Below are 22,458 nucleotides of genomic sequence, written 5' to 3' on the forward strand. Positions count from 1 at the left end.
GCTTCTTGAAAATACAGACATTTTGGATTTAGAAGGTTTTAACAACGTATTTGGATGGCATGCATATCTGTGGTATGATAAGGTCAAAGCACATAAAGCATTCAAGAATCATATTGTCAGGAAAGCATTGTTTAATGTCTGGATAAGATATAAGGATTTATTGGAAAACAAAACCCCAAGGTGGTTGTCACCGATGGAAGCAAAAGCACAGAAAAAGCTTAATATGGAGGCCAAGTGCCCGAAATATTGGGAAATTCTGGAACAAGAGGGAGATTGCAGAGTTTTGAGAAACTAAAAAACAAAGTGCGAGATTGGCTTCATTATTATCAGATAATGGAGGCATATAATTCAGACAAGAAAGTTGGTTTCCAGGTGGAAAAATCAAAATTAGAAACAGAACTGTTAGAACCCAAAACTAAGATTTTGTCAAAGATGTATAACTTGCTGTTGAAATGGAATACTCAGGACGAAACGGTGAAATCTGCTATGATTAAATGGGCACAAGATGTCGGACATAACATAATGATGACTGACTGGGAACAGTTATGGACCACAGGTATGAAGTTTATGGCATGTAATGCCTTAAGAGAGAATATTATGAAAATGGTATACAGGTGGTACATGACCACAGTCAAGCTTGCAAAAATCTATCATCTGCCCGATAATAAATGTTGGAAATGTAAAGAAACTGAAGGTAAATTCTTTCACCTTTGGTGGACGTGCCCAAGGATTAAGGCTTTCTGGGAGACGATATATAATGAATTGAAAAAGGTATTTAAATATACCTTCTTGAAGAAACCAGAGGCCTTTCTCCTGGGCATAGTCGGCCAATTGGTGCCAAAGAAGGACAGAACTTTTTTTATGTATGCCACAACAGCAGTAAGAATACTCATTGCAAAGTATTGGAAGACACAAGATCTACCTACTCTGGAAGAATGGCAGATGAAGGTGATGGACTACATGGAACTGGCAGAAATGACTGGCAGAATCCGAGACCAGGGAGAAGAGTCGGTGGAAGAAGATTGGAAGAAATTTAAAGACTATTTACAGAAATATTGTAAAATTAATGAATGTTAGAATGATGTTGGATAGAAATTAAGGGGTTTTCAGCTGTAATACTATAAAGGAATATGAAAAATGGATTATTAATAGGTGAAAATTTAATGTTACAATAGCTTAAGATTAAAGACTAGGATAAACAAAGAGGGTAAGGATTTGCTGAACCAACAAACTGAACTGGAATACAAAAAAGGGAGGCGTGAGGAGGTCCGGGAAATAAGCTAATGAAAAATAAGTAATGGAAAGAATGAGTTGTTTTTAACCATTTTTATTTTGTATTTTCTTACTTTTTTATTTTTATTTTGTAACACTTTGAAAATCTTAATAAATATCTTATAAAAAAATAAATAAATGACTAAACAACAACAAATAAGGCAGGCATTACAGATGAACATCCTAACTTCTATTTAAGACCGGAAAGCAGACTTAAGGAAGACTCCAACAGGTCATTAAACCACAGGGAAGTTCTTACATGTCTCTACTTTGACCCTGCCTTGCTTGACCTGGGCTATCCCTCCCTGTTTGTATGCAGTAGCTGCGGTAACACCTTTATCATTCTCCATGTTCAAGAACAGAGTGGTTTTTTCTGATAAGGAAAGGCCTCCTTAGTAAACAAGGCGGTGTCTAATATTTACTCAAGCATGGGCTTGGGAGAGGCTAGACAAGAAAGGACATCCTTTGTGTATTTGCACAGCAAAGAGTAATAAAATCTTTGAGCGCGAGAAGAGTCCTGCTGCATCAGGCCAAAGTCTCACCTAATCCACAAGCTTGTTCTCCCTGTGGCCAACCAGAATCCTATAGCATCCTCCTCACCTGTGATTCCCGGAAATTGGCTGCCTCTGACAGCGAAGGTAGACCATAGCCATTGTGGCTGGTAGCCACTGATGAACTTGTCTAATTCTCTTTTAAGACCATCAAGGATGTTGTATAGGAGGAGTCTTCAGAAACAGGGTCAACAAGAGGACAACTTTTAAGAATTCAAAACTCAAACATTATCCATAGTATCTTGTGTGTGGAAAAGATCTACCGTAGTTATAATCTGGTTGTGTTTATTATTATTTTCCCCAATTGATTTTTTAATTAATTTTCCAAATTTAAAATTAAGACCAACTTAACTATTGACTATTGAGATGCTTCCTTTTGCTGCTCACAGTAAAATACTTTTTCTTAATTTCTAATTGCTTAATTTCTAAGACTTTCCCATCCATTCCTATTTCCATCGACCGTGCATGTTCCATTCCTGTTTAGACATTTACCCAATTAATTTTCCCAGTTAATCAAATAGAATTAAGCTTCCTTTCTTGATCCATATACTGTAAATCATTAATCCTATTTTCAAATGGTATTTCCTCCAAAACAACCTAACCTTTCTATCTTTATGTGCTTGCAACATTTTGGCTGTCTGGTTGTGTTTAAACGCTTTCGTCCTGGATGTAGCCTAATTCTGTTACCCCTCTCCCATATTTGGTTTGTACCTCTAGGGAATTTTGGCAATGTTATTGATGGAGTGTCACCTGGAGCTGGGAGCAAGAAGAAAGGTCATGAGGGAGAGGAAGAGGAAGGTACCCCTCTTCTGCATGAGGGAACGGGAGAAGCTTCACATGACTTTGCAGTGCCGCTGGTATCTACCACACACCCAGAGAAGCCGCTCATCACTGAAGGAAACAGGTATAGCCCAAAACACTTATAGGCTTCATTAAATCTCTCTCCTTGACCTGAGTCTCTAGAGATACGGGTCTTTCCTAAGTAGATATGGACAAATCTACCAATTTTGGTCCGCCCAATTTCTCATTTCCCCCAATCTTTAAACTCAGTTTTGCACATTTCTGTTGCAATTCACAATTTATTTATTTTTTTCCGATTAAAAAAAGTTGTCTTGAAAACAATCAGCATTTCCATGCAAATTCCTTTGAATAAACACATTTTGGTGTGCCGTTTTGACATTACAAATCTATATGTGCAATTTCCATAAAATAATGCATTTTTGTACATCAATTTTTGCTAATCAACGCATTTTAAAGCACACTCCCCACCTCTCTCTCTCTCTCTCTCAGTCTCTCTCTCTCTCTCTCTCTCTCTCTCTCTCATTGGATAAATGCACTGTGACATTCAGAGGATTTCTAAGGACATTGGGTTTTGCTTAGCATGTTGGCTTGAGAAGTGCTAATTAAGTAGTTTCTCATTAAAATGTAAACAAAATTGAATTAATCCATATTCCTATGTCAGTGGGGCCAGTTGTTAAGGGAGACAGCAATCTATTCTACACGGTTTTTTTGGCCCAAATTTTGAGGGGACAAGAAAGTAGCATGCTGACCTGATAGCACAAATGGTAATGCAGTCATATTGGTGTATTGTGCAAATAGGACCACTTCCTGAGCAATGAAGTATTTCATTCATTTATATAGCAAGGTTTATGATATACATATAAAATCTCAATATTCGTTTTAAAATGATAAGAACCATAATTCTTATGGAAACCAGAAAGCCTGCATGTTATAATGATAGTAGCATAACTGCAAGCCTTTGTATTACAGGGGTACCCAAATTCCCACATAATCTTGCTTTGATTTGTACAGGATTTGCAAGCATTGGTCAAGGTGATTCTGGTCTGCACCAGCCTTGGCCATAGTGGTAAGAATACACCATGGTTAAAGCAAACCATGGGGCAGAAGGGGGACTTCTCCCAAGGGAGGATAGCAGGGAGAACATGTGTCTCACTTATAACACTCCAGAGGAGATCAGGAATGTGACATTTGCATTTGCTCCTCATCTCTATGCCTGATGTTATATCCTGAAACTTCAGAAAAAGGCAGAGAGATGTGCTCTGAGAAAACAAAACAATCAGATGAAATCATTGCCAGTAATACTAGACTAGAAGAGAATGGTCTTTTAGGACAGTCTCCTGGTGAGAGAGATGAAAAACAGAGGCTGTCAAGGACGTAGCTGCCGTCTCTCATGACAGTACTAGAGAATGTAGATGATCAGCTATTATCTTGGAGAGGCAGCTGGTGGGTTTTTATGTATTCGCCTGATAGACATTCGGATCTAAAACGGCTGCAATAAAAGAACAGAAGTCTGCAATTGCTTTATATTAGCTGCTATGGTATTTGTTGGTTCCACCACTCCTTAAAGACCGACATCTCTCTTTCATGTAAAGGTAAAGGTACCCCTGCCCGTTCGGGCCAGTCGTGTCCAACTCTAGGGTTGCTCGCTCATCTCGCTCTAGAAGCCGTGAGCCGGCGCCGTCCGAAGACACTTGGTCACGTGGCCAGCGTGACGAAGCTGCAGCTGGCGAGCCAGCACCAGCGCAGCACACGGAAACGCCGTTTACCTTCCCGCTAGAAAGCGGTCCCTATTTATCTACTTGCACTTTAAGGGTGCTTTCGAACTGCTAGGTGGGCAGGAGCTGGGACCGAATGACGGGAGCTCACCCTGCCGCGGGGATTCGAACTGCCGACCATACGATCAGCAAGTCCTAGACACTGAGGTTTTACCCACAGCGCCACCCGCGTCCCTTTCATGTAGGTGCAAAGCTATTTCAGATTTTGCATTTCTCCTTCCTTTATCAGATTCTTGTGGACAAATGAATTTATGGCATAAAGTATAATAGAAGTATGCTGCATATCAGGTATAGGCGACTGGCAATCCATGGTCTAGATCAGTGTTTCCCAACCGGTGTTCCGCGGCACACTACTGTGCCGTGAGACATTGGCTGGTGTGCCGTGGGAGGGAGGCGGGCGAGTCGGGCGGTGAGAGGCGGCGGCAGCGAGGATCCGCGTCGAGCCGGGGGCGGCTCCGCGGTGGTGGTGCCGAGCGGCGGGGCAGCGCATGCAAAAGGGAGGAGCGCGAGACAGCGGAGGAGGAGGAGGCCGGCATGTCCGGGCAGCAGCAGCAACAACAGCAGCAGCAACTCCCGGCGACGGCTCCTCAAGCCCCGCCGCCGCCCCCTCCTCCGCCCGCTATCGCCGCCACCACCACAACAGCCGCCGCCGCCTCAGTTGCCGCCGTCCCTCAGTCCCTCGCTCTGCTGCCTCCTCCCACCCCCAAAGCTTGGAGGTTCCCCGGCAAGGGGGAGGGAAAAAACTTTCACTTTCGTGCGTCCCTCCCGGCGTGACGCTGCGCGCTGATGTCACGGGGCGGGGCTTTAATGGTGGTGTGCCGCGAGATTTTTTTTCAGTAAACAGGTGTGCCGTTGCCCAAAAAAGTTTGGGAAACACTGGTCTAGATTGAACCCCTAGTGGCCCCTAGCAAATTCTTATCTAGATGTGGTAAAAATATTGCCCAGAGACTCAATGCTAAATTGAATAAATGCTATTAGTTTCCGAAAATTGTGGAAGAGACAGAGATTGCATGCTTGCATTTCATTACTCTGGATGGTAGCTACAGTAAAACACAGCTTAGTGTATAACTGGGTAATTAAGTGACCAATATGAATCCTGTCCTTTCTTGGATTCTATCTCATGTTCATTCAAAAAGTGAGACTACAATTGATTGAATGGGGGACACCCCAAAAAATTACATGGCAATCAAGTTTCCCAAAATTATTAAACCTTGGAGAAAGAGTTTCCCCCTCTGCTTGATATCAGAATTGGACTTGGGAAACCAAGGACTCACCCAGAAAACAGTGTGGTTAATTCCAAGCCCAATTTGGACCCTGTTGGAAGGGACGCGGGTGGCGCTGCAGTCTAAACCATTGAGCCTCTCGGGCTTGCCGATCAGAAGGTCGGCGGTTCAAATCTGCACGATAGGGTGAGCTCCCATTGCTCTGTCCCAGCTCCTGCCAACCTAGCAGTTCGAAAACATGCCAGTTCAAGTAGATAACTAGGTACCGCTGGGGTGGGAAGGTAAATGGCATTTCTGTGCACTCTGGTTTCTGTCATGGTGTTCCGTTGTGTCAGAAGCGGTTCAGTCATGTTGGCCACATGACCTAAAAGCTGTCTGTGGACAAACGCCGGCTCCCTCAGCCTGAAAGCGAGATAAGCACCACAACCCCATAGTCACCTTTGACTAGACTTAACCATCCAGGGGTCCTTTACCTTTTACCATTTTTTGCTCTCCTGCTGATGCAATCAGGGGTGTCTTCGTTCCAGCAGGAGGTCTTCCTCTCTGTTCAGCCTGCTGTTTCTTTTCCTTTCTCTCTCTCCCTGCATTCTGAGCACCAGGGGCAAAGAGGAATAGAGAAAAGCCCCCTTCTCCACTGCAGGTGGCGCTGTAGGTTAAAACACAGAGCCTAGGACTTGCCGATCAGAAGGTCGGCGGTTCAAATCCCTGCGATGGGGTGAGTTTTCCGGTCCCGGCTCCTGCCAACATAGCAGTTTGAAAGCACGCTAGTGCAAGTAGATAAATAGGTACTGCTCCGGCAGGAAGGTAAACAGCGTTTCCATGTGCTGCTCTGGTTTTCCAGAAGCGGCTTAGTCATGCTGGCCACATGACCCAGAAGCTGTATGCCGGCTCCCTCGGCCAATAAAGTGAGATGAGCACCGCAACCCCAGAGTCGGCCACGACTGGACCTAATGGTCAGGGGTCCCTTTACCTTTAAGTGAGTGGCAAGGAAGAAGAGAGTGGACCATTTTTATGAGTGTGCCACATTCCTAATCTGTTAATGAACAATTTCACTAGATGATCCTTTCATGACACTGCAAAGTGCTAATGTTTACATCAGGCTTCCTCAACCTTGGCCCTCCAGATGTTTTTGGCCTACAACTCCCACGATCCCTAGCTAGCAGGACCAGTGGTCAGGAATGATGGGAACTGTAGTCTCAAAACATATTGAGGGCCAAGGTTGAGGAAGCCTGGTTTACATTCATTGGTGGAGGAACAGCCTCCCTTTTGTGTCAAAGCTATTTAGTATATGAACACTTTTTCTGTCTGGACGAGAACATGAGAATCATATGCCTTCTCTGGAGCATTATTATGTCAACATAATGCAACTGGCCTCTTGGAGGGTATTGCATCAAATCACAGATGCGCCTGCTGAAATTCAGCCCTGAAGGCACCATTGGAATATAGGAAACGGCCCTATGCTGAATTAGACACAATCAACATTAAGACCCACAAAAATATGCTTGCAATGTACTTCAAAAACAAGCACATAAAAATTGGGCAATGAACAACAATGTTATGAAACAACCAGCTATAGATCTGTTTTGACTGTCGTGTTTGTTGCAGTTAAATCTAAGTCCTTGGGGAAAGTTGTGTGGGATATCAGACAGTGTTATCTCCAAGCCTGACCTGGAGATGCCAGGATTTGAACCTGGGACTTTCTGCATGAAGATGCTCTGCTACTGAGCTGTGGGACTAGTCAGGTGTGACAACCAGATTCCATGTTTTTCTCCCTCGCCTCCAGTTCTATAAACACTCTCTCTCTCTCTCTCTCTCTCTCTCTCTCTCTCTCTCTCTCTCACACACACACACACACACACACACACACACACACACCCCAGCATATTGGATAAAGCTATGCAGTGATGTGGCTGATGCATTTTAATTAGTCAAGTAAGGATTAATAGCACACAAGTTGCATATCTAAAGGGAAATCATCTAGAAGAAAAGCAATTTAGCAGGTGGAGAAGATTTTAAGTGCAAACAAAGCTGCCTTCAAAACGGCCTTCTGAAAAAAGCACAGCTATAGGGCAAAGACTTGGGATGAGCACATTGGGCTTCATGCCTGATGGCTGGCACATCTCACTGTCTCCAGCCAAGCTGGTTGCTGGCACCCTTGCTTTTTGAAGAAAATTTTATTTTGCAAGAAGTGAAGAAAGAAAGAAAGAAAGAAAGAAAGAAAGAAAGAAAGAAAGAAAGAAAGAAAGAAAGGTGCACAGCCAGGACTTTCTGAGTTCAGATTTAAGTGAAAAATACTGTAAGGGGAAAGGGTTTTATCAGCCATTTGCAACTGAAGTGCTGCTGTAATCTTTCTGAGTATGTCCAATTTAAAAGAAGAGATGCAGTTGAGTTCTGTGGATTCATACAAATCTGAAGAAAATGACCTATCCGTACAATCAGATTGCCTTGTGGATATATGGGAAGCAAATTGGCTGTATACTTGGACATCACTATACTTCAGTAGCAAAAAACTATCAATGACGCTATCTTATCTCTTTCCACAGGAACTACCTTTATTTGCCCTATGACGATAAGAAGCCCTGTGTCTACATAAAGAGTTTTTGGGGTGACCAAACTTTCAGGCTGTATTATTCTAACGTCCTCGAGAAAATGGCACATCTCCTGGTAAGCCTGCGGGAATATCAATAATAATGATGATGATAATGACAATAATAATAATAATAATAATAATAATAATAATAATAATAATAATAATAATATATTTATACCCCACCCATATGGCTGGGTTTCCCCAGCCATTCTGGGCGGCTTCCAACAGAACACTAAAATACAATAACCTATTAAACATTAAAAGCTTCCCTAAACAGGGCTGCCTTCAGATGTCTTCTAAAAGTTTGGTACTGTAATTATTTTTCTCTTTGACATCTGGTGGGAGAGCGTTCCACAGGGTGGGTGCCACTACCGAGAAGGCCCACTGCCTGGTTCCCTGTAACTTGGCTTCTCGTAGCGAGGGAACCACCAGAAGGCCCTCGGCTCTGGACCTCAGTGTTCAGGAAGAACGATGGAGATGGAGACGCTCCTTCAGGTATACTGGACCATGCTTCTCCAAACCACTTGCTAAACTTGGGGTGGGGGCATTTTCGCACACTGGAATTCTCTTGCTTGAGTTGGCTTTGCAAATGGCTGGAATATTCATAGATGTGATTCTGCATTGGTGTGAGAGAAGCTCGGCAGCACCTTAAGCTTTTCGTGCCCCCAAAAAGTGGGTGGGGAAAAGGTTTCTAACTGCAAGTGATTCCTGTGTATCATTTCTAAGTTTTCCTCAATTTGGTTTCCAGTGTAAAACATTAATTAAAATAGCAATAGAGACTTTAAAAACCAGTAGACATACTAAAATTATCAAAATGCAGACTGAGGGTTGTCTCCAACTGAGCTTTATGGAGAGTAGACACACTGAAATCAATGGACCTAAGTTCGTCATCTACATTAATTTCAACGGGCCTTCTCTGAGTAGGACTAGCATTGTCTGCAACCCATAACCATCAATTTCATTTTAAAAACAAATGGATGTAATAAAGCTACTGAGGTCCAGCTCCAAGGGTCTTCTGGCAGTTCTCTTGTTGCGAGAAGTGAAGTTACAGGGAACCAGGCAGAGAGGGCCTTCTCCAGAGTGGCACAAGAAATAATGGTGAAATATACTCGGAGACCTGTAGTGATTTCATGCTCTTTATTGCAGCTTGTAGAGCAGTGATTAAATTGCCCCCCCAAACCTCAGCCTTTTATATACATTATTTACACAATGAGTCCCGTCTGATTGGCTGATTCTGCTTCCCTCCTGGAGCCTGATTGGTCTTTTTCTGCAGGCCAATCAGTTGTTGCATTCTAGGATCCTACCAGCCTAATAGGCTGATTAACTTCCTCCTGGAGCCTGATTGGTCTTCTCCTGCAAGCCAATCAGTTGTTTCATTCTAGGATCCTACTTGCCTATTGTTCTAGGTTCCAAGCTTAGTACATAACAAATGGGGAACTATGCAGGATAAAGAGTTGCTTCAAGTTGCTAGCTAGGCTCTACTTATAGGTGACTCTGCTGTCCTTCCCTCCCCCCCCCCAAAAAAAAAAAATTTCCTGGCCTGTCACCAGAGCCCTGATCCAAAGCATGTGTGGAGCCTGACTTTCTCCTCATCAACTGGACTCAAAGATGGGTGGTCCCATGCCGTCAGATGGGCTCTGCACCTTCAGATCTGGGCTCCTGCTCAGAATTGCTGTTTTGCTGCTGTTTTTATTTCTCTACTGAATATATTGATAACTGATCACCTGTAACAGAGGCAGGGAACCTGCTTCTCTCTGGAAGTTATTGGGCCACAACTCCCACCATCCCTCTCCATTGGCCATGCTGGTTGGGGTGGATGGACTGGAGTCTAACAACATCTCAAGGATCTCAGTTCCCCCACCCTTGTCCCATAGCATCACTTTTCAGGCTACAGCATCTTTACGTTAATAAAGGGAGAACATTGCCAACGCTTCTGTTGATGTTTGCATTGGAAAGGAAGGGGTCAAAGAGGCTTTGCATATTTTTGAGACTGCATGGGAGTGGGTCATGAGTCAGAGCCAAGATTCGGCCCTTGTTAAACTCAAAGTATGGCACATGTCAAAAATCGCCCGCCATCGGAAGACAGAAGATTGTTTATAACATGACATCTCAGCAGAGAATGTCCCCTTTCTGGAGACCTCTGACTTGATTAACATAAACTATGTTGAGTCTACAATGCACCGAGGAACTAATAAATTCACTTCTCAGTAAAAAATGTGTCATACATGCCAATTAGCTGGAACCAATTATCGTTTATCACTTAAGCTAATTAGCCAGTGAAGGCTTTCCCTCCTAATAATTGCATTAATTGAAAGCAACTCTTGCCATTTCTAGTGACATTTATATGCTCTTCATGCAACTTTTTCTCCCCATGCCCCATCCCTTAGGAAGAAGGTTTAGAACAAGTGAGAGATCTGATCAAAGTTTCTGAGATTGCCTCAGAGGAGAAAATGAGGTCCACTTTAACGGATTTTATCAACCAAAGTAGGTAAGACTATCTACTGGAGAAGCTGACAGTACATATACTTTATACCTGATTGTATCTACCAAAGTAGGTAAGAAAAAGTGTACCTTATAGTTTCCAGGAGGTGGGTAAGGAATGAACAAGTTATACAAAGAAGGCTATACCAGGGATGGGGAATTTGTGGCCTTCCAGATCTTGCTGGACTACAGCTCCCATGATCCTGCACCATTGGTTATGCTGGCTGGGGCTGATGGGAGTTGGAGTCCCACATCTCCTGGAAGACCATAGGCTCTGTGTCCCTCGGCTATACCGTAGTTGCTTTTTTGACAACATAATCCTGTGTGTGTCCGCAGCAGTAGATTTGGGGCATAGCGTGGGATTGCCACGGGGGCCGTGGCCCCGGGTGCACAATTTTTAAGGGGGCACAAACTAGGTGCCCCCAGCACGGCCCAGCCTGGTGTTCTTCTCAACCTGCCAAGGGCCAGTTGTCTGCCAGAGGGGCTCACCCCTGTGTGGCTTCTTTGCCCTGGTGGGGTCGCTCCGGTGGCGTTGGCGGCAAAGGCTGGGCTGGTGTCCTCACCTGGCACCTCTCACACACACCCCAGTGCACGCCCCCTGCCCCTCTGGTTCACGTCCACCTGCCCCAGGTGCCAGCAACCAACGCTATGCCACGCCACTGCTGAGCTAGGCCAAAACGTGGTGCCCCCCGCAGCCCTCACACTGTGCTGGGCTTTGGGAAGAAGGTGCAAGGGCTCTGGCAGGGTCTCCTTTCCTCCTTCCTAATGCTGGGCAAGCACTAACTAGGCTTTGGGAAGCAGGCAGGAGGACTCGAGGGCTGGATCTAGACACATCAAAAAACCGATTCTAACTGATCGCATTGTAAACTTCATACAGAGAAATCCTGTAGGGACTCCACAGAATCAACAGGTGTCACAGTGTTATAGCACATATAAAGCTGAGTCGTAGGATAGATCCTGTTTGGCTTTGCTGAACTCAGAGAGTTGCAAGCAAAGAACCAAATACTTGCAGATTAAGTTACATCATGCAAGAGAGTGTATTCAGAAAGGACTCATTCAGGTGTCCTACATGCCAGGAAATGAAATTCCTGCTGATCTGTTGTCTAAGGTTGTTAGCAGAGAACAACTTAAGGTTTATGTACAGAGGTTGCAATTGGGTTGAACCACAGGTACTACAGGTTACACGGAAAGGGGATGGATGTTAGGATATTTCCGTTCCACCTTAAATGGTCAGGCATGATTGTTGTGTATCACATACCTGTTGACTTCCAGCTTCTTGCTGGGAACTTCCGTTTTGTATATAGCTTTTGTTCCGGCTGTTTTCCTGGACACGGTGGCAAGCAGTCATGTTTTTCCTTTGTTCTGATCTACATTGAATAAAGCTGTAAATATGCTCTTCTGTCTGCATCTTCTGTTGTGGAGACTCTGCTGAAAAGGGTGTGCACGGGTCTTGGAATGTCTCTGAGGCTCGTGTCGCTAATTGACTAATGCTGTTTCACGGGAGACTGGTGATCGTCTGGAGACGATCGTCTGGAGGCGACTGGTGCCTGCCTGATGCCTCCGTCTCCCTGGCAGTATCCCAACTTGCCAGAACTGTCACACCTCCTCCTCATAGCCTCAAATGCTTGCTGTGTCATCTCCATTCATTGTCCAGTTTCCAGGTGGAACTGGTCACACTGCCCTAAAACTGCCTCTGATGTCAACTCTGACACAAGTCCCACTGAGTTCAAAGGGACTTATTCCCATGTAAGTGGGCAAAGGATTCCCTTACCTTTCCTGCCCCAACTTTCCCACAGTGATCCATGCAATGGTCACTTCTGGGCTTGACTACTGTAATTCACTCTACGCGGGGCTGCCCTTGAAGCTGTCCCAGAAACTCCAGCGGGTGCAGAATGCTGCAGCAAGGCTCCTCACAGGGTCTCTGTCATGGGAGCATAGTCACCCAGTGCTTTTCCAGCTGTATTGGCTCCCGGTGGAGTACAGGGTCAGATTTAAGGTGCTGGTTTTGACCTTTAAAGTCCTCCACGGCCTAGGACCCTCGTACCTACAGGACCGCCTCTCCCGGTATGCCCCACGGAGGACCTTCAGGTCCATATATAGCAACACCATAGAGGTCCCGGGCCCTAAGGAAGTTAGATTAGCCTCAACCAGAGCCAGGGCCTTCTCAACACTGACTCCGGCCTGGTGGAATGCTCTGTCTCTTGAGACCGGGGCCCTGCGGGATTTGATCTCTTTCCGCAGGGCCTGTAAGATGGAATTATTCCACCTGGCCTTTGGCTTAGAATCAGTTTGATTCCCTCCCCCTCTTTTCTTTTCCTTTCTCCTCCTATGAAGAGATTGCACCCTAATGTTGTGTCTTAATCTTTTAAATTATATTTTAATCAACTTGTTTTTATTATTGGTTGTTAGCCGCCCTGAGCCAGGTCTTGGCTGGGGAGGGCGGGGTATAAATAAAAATTTTTTTTTTATTATTATTATTATTATTATTATTATTATTATTATTATTATTATTACCTAACTTGCTTGCTTAACTTGGTGTCCTGTTGCAAAAAGCTGTTGCTGACTTAGACTCCAACTTCACGCACAGATCTATTTATCTATTTTCTTCAATTCTGTTCCCATTCCTCATATTCCAGCAGATTCATTACCAGATTCCCCACTAGGCTTTCAGAACTGTCAGAAGAACTTCGCACACATTGGAAATAATCAGCAGCATCCACTGCAAATAGATTCTGCAAAAATCTGCAAGGTCAACATGCTTTCAAAGGACTTTGCTTGCTTAAACTTCGTTTGAGCACAATGGATGGGATGCAAAATAGCCACATATCCCCCAAACTAATTAATTTCATATTGAAATATTACCATACAAATTGCATTTCCACTTCTTTATACTTCTCCCAGCAATAAATGATGCCTCCGCTTTAATATTACGTTATGAATCTGAGCGCTTAGTATCTTCAGGCTGATCTGGTGGGCTACACAGAGGAACTTGCTTCAGGAGAATTACGATCCATCGTTATGAAGATACCATCTCTGACTGTGTCTTCATTTCAGGGCCTTCATTGCGAATGCTGAAAAGAAGCCCAAACTGATGAATCGGACGCCTTTGGACAAAAAGAGACTAACGTTGTATAAGCAAGAATTGGTACGTGAGATATTTTCTTGAATACTAGATGCAATGTGCTATGAAGCTGCTCTATCTGCCAAGCCTCTTGAGTTCATGCGCCACAATTTGCATCTGGCTCAGAAATAAAATCGCTGTGAAGTTTTAGGACAATCAAGCAGTATACAAATGCTGTGAAATGAATGGTGGGGATTTTATGACAAAGAGGCCACACCTGAAGCTTTCATTTAAACAGTCATGGTTTCTCCCAAAGAATCCTGGGAAGGGTAATATGTTAAGAGTTGTTAGGAGACCGGCATTCCCCTCACAAAGCGACAATTCCCAGAGTGGATTAACAATCAACCTCTCTTCCCATGGAAGAAACCGTAGCGCTCTGAGAGAAATAGGTGTCTCCTAACAACTCTCATCTCCTTGAGCAAACTACACTTCCCATAATTCTTTGTGAGGGGGACGCGGGTGGTGCTGTGGGTTAAACCACAGAGCCTAGGACTTGCCGATCAGAAGGTTGGCAGTTCGAATCCCCGCGACGGAGTGAGCTCCCGTTGCTCGGTCCCTGCTCCTGCCAACCTAGCAGTTTGAAAGCAAGTCAAAGTGCAAGTAGATAAATAGGTACCGCTCTGGAGGAAAGGTAAACAGCGTTTCCGTGCGCTGCTCTGGTTCACCAGAAGCGGCTTAGTCCTGCTAGCCACATGACCTGGAATCTGTACGCCAGCTCCCTCAGCCAATAAAGCGAGATGAGTGCCGCAACCCCAGAGACGGTCACGACTAGACGTAATGGTCAGGGGTCCCTTTACCTTTAACAACTCTCATCTCCTTGAGCAAACTACACTTCCCATAATTCTTTGGTGGGGGGGTGGGAGCCATGACTATTTAAAGTGGCATAACAGTGCTTTAAATGTGTGGCGTTCCTGTGGCGTTTATTTACTTATTTCTGCAATTGCATGCCAACTAATAATCAATCTCTTGGTGACTTATAATAAATATGCAAAAAACCCTACGAAATAAGTCATAGAATCAAAAGCTATAAAGACATAGAAATCAGATCTAAAACGGCATATTCACACACACCCTCAGCCTATGTAGCTAGTGTGCAGAGCTCCTTGGCACCACACACTTTCATTGCACATAGAGTGAGTTCTCCTGGGAGCGATGGGACCTGGTGATGCTCTGGGAGAGAACTGTATGGGGGGGGGGCACAGCTGCCCCCTGTGTAAACAAGTCAGACTAAGCAGGTCCCTAGGGAGGCATGACTGAAAAGTCAACTGCCACATCAGAAATCTCAGTTCAAGAGATTTCCCCCCCCCCCGGCATGGTTGTCTCCCCAGATAAATCAAGAGTGTATCCATAATCTGCTGCAACACCAATATGTGCCACCTTGCCCCAGGTGTCAAAAAAATCTTAAACGGTCCCCGTTCGTATCAATCTAAATGCAATATTTTCAGCAGAGGCAGCTCTTGCGTTCAGATGTGCACCATCAATTGGTGAGGCATTAAATGATGACGGAACTAATGTTGCACGTATGTGTGTGAACTGGCCCAGTTCTGTAGGTTTGCCCAGAACTGAAAGATGAATAAGGGAAGGCAAAAAAAGGGGGCGAATAGGGCTCTTGCAAATGACAGATTGCTTCCCCTTCTGAGTAATTCATCTGCTGAAAATGCAGGGAGGAATATGCATCTTTTGCGAAGATAAGATCCTCTTCTGACATCAAATCTATCCCATTGTGACAATTGAGGAAGGCAACCTTTAACTCTGTCGCCTGCTTGCTGGAGGATGTTAGCAGACGAAAGATAAGGTTACCTTTCCTAGCAAGTCCCAGTGGATAGAAAGGAATTTGTATTTGGGGATGTAGGAGAAATCCAATTCAGCCCACATTTAAAGGTGAACCTACCCAATTCTCACTTTTTGAAAGAATACATGAACAGAAACATAGCCGTCCTTTGACATGCCCACTTCTTCCTATTTTGCAATGCATTTCTTTGGTCAAGCAATGTGTTTCAAAATGCATATACTATGACAAAGTGTGCAAATATATGTCTATATTAGCGAAAAAATGCATTTGGGGAAATTGCTGTGCAAAAAATGTGTTTATCGGGGGGAAATCACACTAAAATGTTGATGAATTTTCATGAGGAATTTTGAAGGGGAAAAAAGAAAGTGTGGAAATGTGGAATATTGTACTTAAGAATGAAAGTGGAGTGATGCCGATTTGTCTCGCATGAATCTGACAGGGTAGGTGACTTTAGTAATGCCCTGCCTCTTTGTTGTCATAGGAAGCGATGTCCAAAGATGCCAAAACAATCATCCAGCAGCAAAAGAAGAAGATTCCACTCGAAGAAATGATGCGCGAGACTCAGAACTACATTGGGAAGATCCGTTTCTTAGTCGATGAGGTAACTACTCCAGTTTGTTTTCTGTTGGTGTGAAGGCTCCTATGTGCATTGGGTGTGTGTGTGTGTGGAAGGGTGCAGTGTCCAGGCTCCCACTGTTGTGTTGCTGGATTTAACCGTAGAATAGACTCCCTCCTTGGAGGTTTTTAAGCAGAGGTTGGGTGGCCACCTGTCATGGATGCTTTAGCTGAGATTCCTGCATTGCAGGGGGTTGGACTAAATGACCCTCGAGGTACCTCCCAGGTCTAGAATTACGTGATTCTATGAGTGTGGAGGGGGAATCAGATAAGGCCTGAGAGTCGGTGTGGTGTAGTGGTTAAGAGCAGTGGACTCGTAATCTGGTGAACCGAGTTCGCTTCTCCGCAACTCCACATGCAGCTGCTGGGTGACCTTGGGCTAGACACACTTCTCTGAAGTCTCTCAGCCTCACTCACCTCACAGAGTGTTTGCTGTGGGGGAAGAAGGGAAAGGAGATTGTTAGCCGCTTTGAGACTCCTTAGGGTAGTGATAAAGCGGGATATCAAATCCAAACTCCTCTTCTTCTTCTCCTCACTGTTATTTCAAACACATACAAGAGGAAATCCTGCTACACTGAGAGACAGTGGTACCTCGGGTTAAGAACTTAATTCGTTCTGGAGGTCCATTCTTAACCTGAAACTGTTCTTAACCTGAAGCACCACTTTAGCTAATGGGGCCTCCCACTGCTGCCATGCCGCCACGCGAGATTTCTGTTCTCATCCTGAAGCAAAGTTCTTAACCCGAGGTACTATTTCTGGGTTAGCGGAGTCTGTAACCTGAAGTGTCTGTAACCTGAAGCGTCTGTAACCTGAGGTACCACTGTATCAGAGAGGCTACAAGCATTTCCACACAGCAACAACCTCTCTTGCCACATTCCCAGGTTTTTTCAAACCTCTCTAATCCTGCCGGAAATTTTTGGAGTGGTGGTGGTGGGGTTTAAGGAAACAGAAAGAAGGGCACTTGTTGGAGATGGACTCTTGTTTCTTGATTGACACACAATCAAAGATGGCTGACCTCCCAGCGAAAGCACGCTCTTCACAAGCCTAATGGTGTTCCTGATGCTCAAATCACATGCCTGTCTTTTTTTCAAGCCTCAGCACACGGTGCCCGACATCTTCATCTGGATGCTGAGCAACAACAAAAGAGTTGCCTACGCGAGAATCCCAGCCAAAGACTTGCTCTACTCCCCAGTGGCCGACCAGAGAGGGAAGCACTGTGGGAAGATTAAAACTCACTTCTTGAAAGTAAGTCTGGGAACCTCCCAACCGTATGAGGAGACAGCCATTGTTGTTGGTGTCTCATCTACACTGCCAGACAAATTTATGCAACAACCCACTCCTTTTTTAAAAGAAGAAGAAGAAGAAATTCAGCCATGAATCAGCAAGGGATCCTCCCACCCTGAACAGCTGGTTTTTGAGATCAGTGACAAAGGCTGAATACACACCATACATTTAAAGTACCGTATTTTTTGCTCTATAAGACCCACTTTTCCCCTCCTAAAAAGTAAGGGGAAATGTGTGTGCGTCTTATGGAGCGAATGCAGGCTGCGCATCTATCCCAGAAGCCAGAACAGCAAGAGGGATTGCTGCTTTCACTGCACAGCGATCCCTCTTGCTGTTCTGGCTTCTGAGATTCAGAATATTTTTTTTCTTGTTTTCCTCCTCCAAAAACTAGGTGCGTCTTGTGGTCTGGTGCGTCTTATGGAGCGAAAAATACGGTACTTCCCACTTCCCCAACTCCTTGAAACTGTAGTTTGTTAATGGTGCTGGGAAATGTAGCTCTGTGAGGGGTAAACTACAGTTCTTGGGACTCTTCACAGCGGTGTGTGTTTCAGATATACTTTAAATGTTTGGTGTCTATGCAGCCTAGATGAGGAAATGGGCAATTCCATAGCACTGAGGGTTTACCCAGGTTTCAAATATTTCATCTTTGGAGCATGTAGCCCACCCTGCAATTATTTAAGAGTTTGGCAGCTCCTCTGCTGTTTTAGCTGTCCCTCTCCTCCTTCTGATGGTTTAAATAGGATTGTATGTAATTTGTGTTGTATAATTATATATTGCACCCTGGTCTGTGATTTTTGGAAGAATGCCTCTTGATAAACAAACAAACTTGACCTTCTGGACACTTCTTTTTTACTTTAAGTTGCCGGGGAAACGGCCTCCTGGCTGGAACGTTCACGGAAAAGTCGACACTTACCTGTGGCTTGGCTCCGCCAAATATGCGCACACAATTTTGGACAACTTGCCTATTGGATATGAAACAGAAACACCTTTGGGAGCAAGCTCAGGACATCACGGCAGCCCTCCGCCTGTTAGCCTGGTTTACAGAAGTAAGACATTCTTTAAATGTAGGAACATAGTGCCATAGGAAGCTGCCTTATACTCAGCCAGGGTTGTTTGGTTGTCGTTTTTTTAAAAAAAATAATAATCATATATTGGGTTCATATGTTTTTTTTAAAAAAAAAAATCATTAACAATTTCAACATAACAGTATATCAAAACATATCATATTCATTATTCCCCCCCTTTCCCCCATTCCCCATCAAACCCTCCCTCCCCCCCAAGACTTCCCTCAGCTCCTCTCTCTGATTTCTCAGCACATGTTATTCTCTGCATATTATAAAATTGTTTCAATTCTTATATTATCTATCTACCATGTTATCAATCACTAAATTTGTGTATGTTTATTCAAAACCTGCCAAGGAGTCCAACTGATTTTGTTGTCTTTTTAAATACTTTGTAAAAAGTTCCCATTCTTCTTTGAAGTCACAGTTGTCCTTATCTCAGCTTGTATGTCAGTTTAGCCAGTTCTGCATAGTTCATCAATTTCTCTTGCCACTGATCTTTTGTCGGGATTTCCTCGTTCTTCCATCCTTGTGCTATCAAGACTCTTGCCGCTGTTGTAGCATACATGAATAAGTTCTTTGTTTTCCTTGGCAGGTCTTGTCCTACAATCCCTAACAAAAATGCTTCTGGTTTTTTTACAAATGTCATTTTAAACATTTTCTTCAATTCGTTATATATCATTTCCCAAAATGTTAAAATTTCTCTACATTCCCACCACATATGATAAAAGGTCCCTTCCTTTTCTTTACATTTCCAACATATGTTTGATATATTGGGTTCATATGTAATCCTTAGGTCATGCCTCCTTTCGTACATTCCTGCAGTGGTGGTGGGTGAATTAGTTTGCTGAGGATGATGATGGTCGTGATGATAATACCACCCTCTATCTGTAGACCTCAGGATGGTTCACAACATAAAATTACAATATAAAAAACATAAAATATGTAATTAAAAAATATATATGCACCTAGTGACTTGATCCCTTCTTTGATTTGATGGGGCAGCTTTGAGAGGGAGGCCAAGCTGGGAAAACCAGTGGCTAGCCTGTAAGTTTAATCAAACACAGACAGGGGTTGTATGTGCCTGTCTAGCCTTCCCCCAAGCTGGTGCCCTCCATTTATTTTGGTCTACAGCTGCCATCAGCCCCAACCAGCATGGCCAAAGATTGGGGTTGATGGGAATGCAAACATTTGGAAGTCTAAAGGAGCACCTATCTCAGTACTATCCTGCTCTTGCCTTCACAAACTACAACCTGTGGGGTTAAAATCTACCTGAGTGGCACTTTTCATTGCAGAATTTACACAGAAATAGACCTGCAACACAGTCCTTCTAGGATATTGCCCCCTTGCCCAGATGCAGTAGTATACAATGTCCCTAAATTGCAGCCATTTATGATTTTTGTTCTGTAGATGAAAAAGACTTGGGGCAAAAAAAGGAGGAATTTATTGATTTATTTTTATTTTGCCATTGGGGTGCTTTTTGTCCCTGGCAATGATAATAATAATAAAAAACCACAAGTGGGTTCACAAGCAAAAAGTGACTCAGGGAAGCTGGTCAGAGACTTCAAGCTGAACTTGGCTTTGTTAGGAAATATTGGAACACGGGAAACTACCTTATACTGAATCAGATGACTGGGTGCATATTTCTCAGTATTGTCTACACTGACTGGCAGCTGCTCTCCTGGGTTCCAGGCAGGAGTCTCTCCCAGTCCTACCTGAAGATGCTAGAGGTTGTACTTGCAGGATGGACCACTTTGATCCCTCCCCACGGTGATAACTTTCCTTCTTTCTGTTGTGCTTACACAGCCAAGAATGTTTTCCAGCTGAGAGTTCACATGTATCAGGCCAGGGGTCTCATCGCAGCCGACAGCAGTGGGCTTTCTGATCCCTTTGCCAAAGTCACGTTTGTTTCACACTGCCAGACCACGAAGGTAAGAGTGAGAAGAAGAGTACAAGAAACGGAAGTATTTATAAGTACAAATAGCATTTTTTTTCAGCACAGAGGTCATCTCCCAGCGTGTGCTGAGTAGGTAAAGGAAGAGGTAGTTCGTAGATCATTGTTTGCCTGGTTCCCTGTGGTGAGTAAAACACCAGAAAGCTACCTCCCACTAAGTCATAGGCCAATTACCCCTTCTGACTTAGTGCTGTCTAGTCTGACTGGTTGGAATTGGCTTTCTAAGTTCTTAACTAGGGTTTCCCCTTGTCTGGCTACTCCTTTTAATTGGAGATATGTCAAAATGAGCATGTGAGCACCCCAAGTCTTATTTATTTATTTATTTATTTATTTATTTAATTTATATACTGCTTTGGATAGCCCCGGTAGCAGAGCAAGAGTCTCTTAATCTCAGGGTTGTGGTATCCAGTCCTACATTGGGAAAAAAGATTCCTGCATTGCGGGGGCGTTGGACTGGATGACCCTTGCTGGTCAGTCCCTTCTAACTCTGCAATTCTGTGATTCTAAGATTCTATCCCACCCTTCACCTGAGGATCACAAGGCAGCCATAGTGGTGAAGCTGATGGAATTTGGAAGCTAACTACCCCTGGAAGGCAGTGTCTTGCCTATCCCAGGGTTATTGCTGGTTTCAGCTCAGGGTTGTTGTTGTTTTAATTTTTTAAACAACCACTAGATTTTACATTTACTATATTGATCATGCTCTGGTCTGATGCTGGAGCCCACCAGGAAATCAGCAAGGCTGGAGGCAAGGCTGCAGAACCATGGATAGCTCCAAGCGAGCCACTTCCGCAAAGGTTTGGAGCAGACTGAGACCTGCTTCTACCGCCTTCAGAGCCATAAAGGGGAAAGCCTCTGAGCTGAATGCAGGCATTCCTCCTTCATCCCATAGTCTCCCTCCTGATGCACTCCCAGCGCTGCCAGACTATGATGTGTGGCAAGAAGCATCTGACTCGTCAGGCTCAAGGGAGGGTGTCCATGTGGGACTAGGCTCTGACTCTATATAGGCCCTGGTGGTCTAGGGCAGGCTTGTCCAACTTCCAAGAGACTGCAATCTACCCCCGCTATAAAAAAGCTGGTGGTGATGATCTACCCATTGGATTGATCAAAGTTGTTGGGCTTTTTTGGGGAGCTCAAAATTGTTTTTTGGGGTGGTGGAAGGGGTCCCGTGATCTACCGCGATCTACCACAGGCACCCACGATCTACCAGTAGATTGCGATCTACCTGTTGGCCATCGCTGGTCTAGGGAGTTCTTCTGAGAGTTCTTATCTAACCATCTCAGGCGCAGTGGGCTCCCTGTCTACCACCATCAGCTCTGAGCCCTGACCCAGACCCATACGGTGCTCCTGCAGCCTCCGATTCTGTGCCTAGATCCCTGGTGGATGGGGAGTGGGTTCATGACAATTTCATTGTCAATTTGTTTGGCCTCTTTTATCGCTCAATCCATCCGATTGCCTTAGATTGTGAGCCCCTAGGGCACAAGGCTATTAACATTTAGAAAAACCGCTGCAAGCTGGTCTGAGCTTATGGGACACAGTGCGATATAGACTCAAATAAATTTGACAAAGCTGCTTTGAACCCATGGGATAGACTGGGATACAGACTCAAATAAAATGGTCTAATCCCCCTTTCAAGCCATCTGAGGCAATAGCCATCACTGCATTCTTATGGCAGGGAACCTGATAAATTGTGTGCATGCAAAAAGCGTTTTGTTTTGTCTGTCCTGAATCTACTGCCAGTTGATTTCATTAGGTGACCAGACTACAGGTTTTTAGCATTTTATGAGCATGTCTCCCTATCCATTCACACCATCCATAACATTATAAACGTACACCATGTCCCCTCCTTATTTTTCCCTTCTACAGTATTGTAAGGCTGCAATCCTGTACATGATTACCTGGCTGCAAATCACATGGAAATAAATTGGGCTTACCTCTGAG

At 44.3% G+C, this 22,458-nt stretch overlaps 1 protein-coding gene across 2 annotated transcripts in view; it reads left to right on the forward strand.

Annotated features, from left to right (window-relative positions):
* The window catches only part of FER1L6 (fer-1 like family member 6), a 114,092-nt gene that overhangs the window by 45,674 nt on the left and 45,960 nt on the right, over positions 1-22,458 (forward strand). For both annotated transcript variants that reach the window (XM_081204298.1, XM_081204297.1), the window contains exons 13-20: positions 2,541-2,727; positions 8,166-8,286; positions 10,600-10,700; positions 13,748-13,838; positions 16,088-16,207; positions 17,314-17,466; positions 18,365-18,551; positions 20,373-20,497. In XM_081204298.1, coding sequence (XP_081060424.1) covers positions 2,541-2,727; positions 8,166-8,286; positions 10,600-10,700; positions 13,748-13,838; positions 16,088-16,207; positions 17,314-17,466; positions 18,365-18,551; positions 20,373-20,497 — 1,085 coding nt within the window. The remainder of the gene's footprint in view (positions 1-2,540; positions 2,728-8,165; positions 8,287-10,599; positions 10,701-13,747; positions 13,839-16,087; positions 16,208-17,313; positions 17,467-18,364; positions 18,552-20,372; positions 20,498-22,458) is intronic.

This window comes from Podarcis bocagei, assembly GCF_964188305.1.
Source record: "Podarcis bocagei genome assembly, chromosome: 8".
NCBI classification, from domain to species: domain Eukaryota; kingdom Metazoa; phylum Chordata; class Lepidosauria; order Squamata; family Lacertidae; genus Podarcis; species Podarcis bocagei.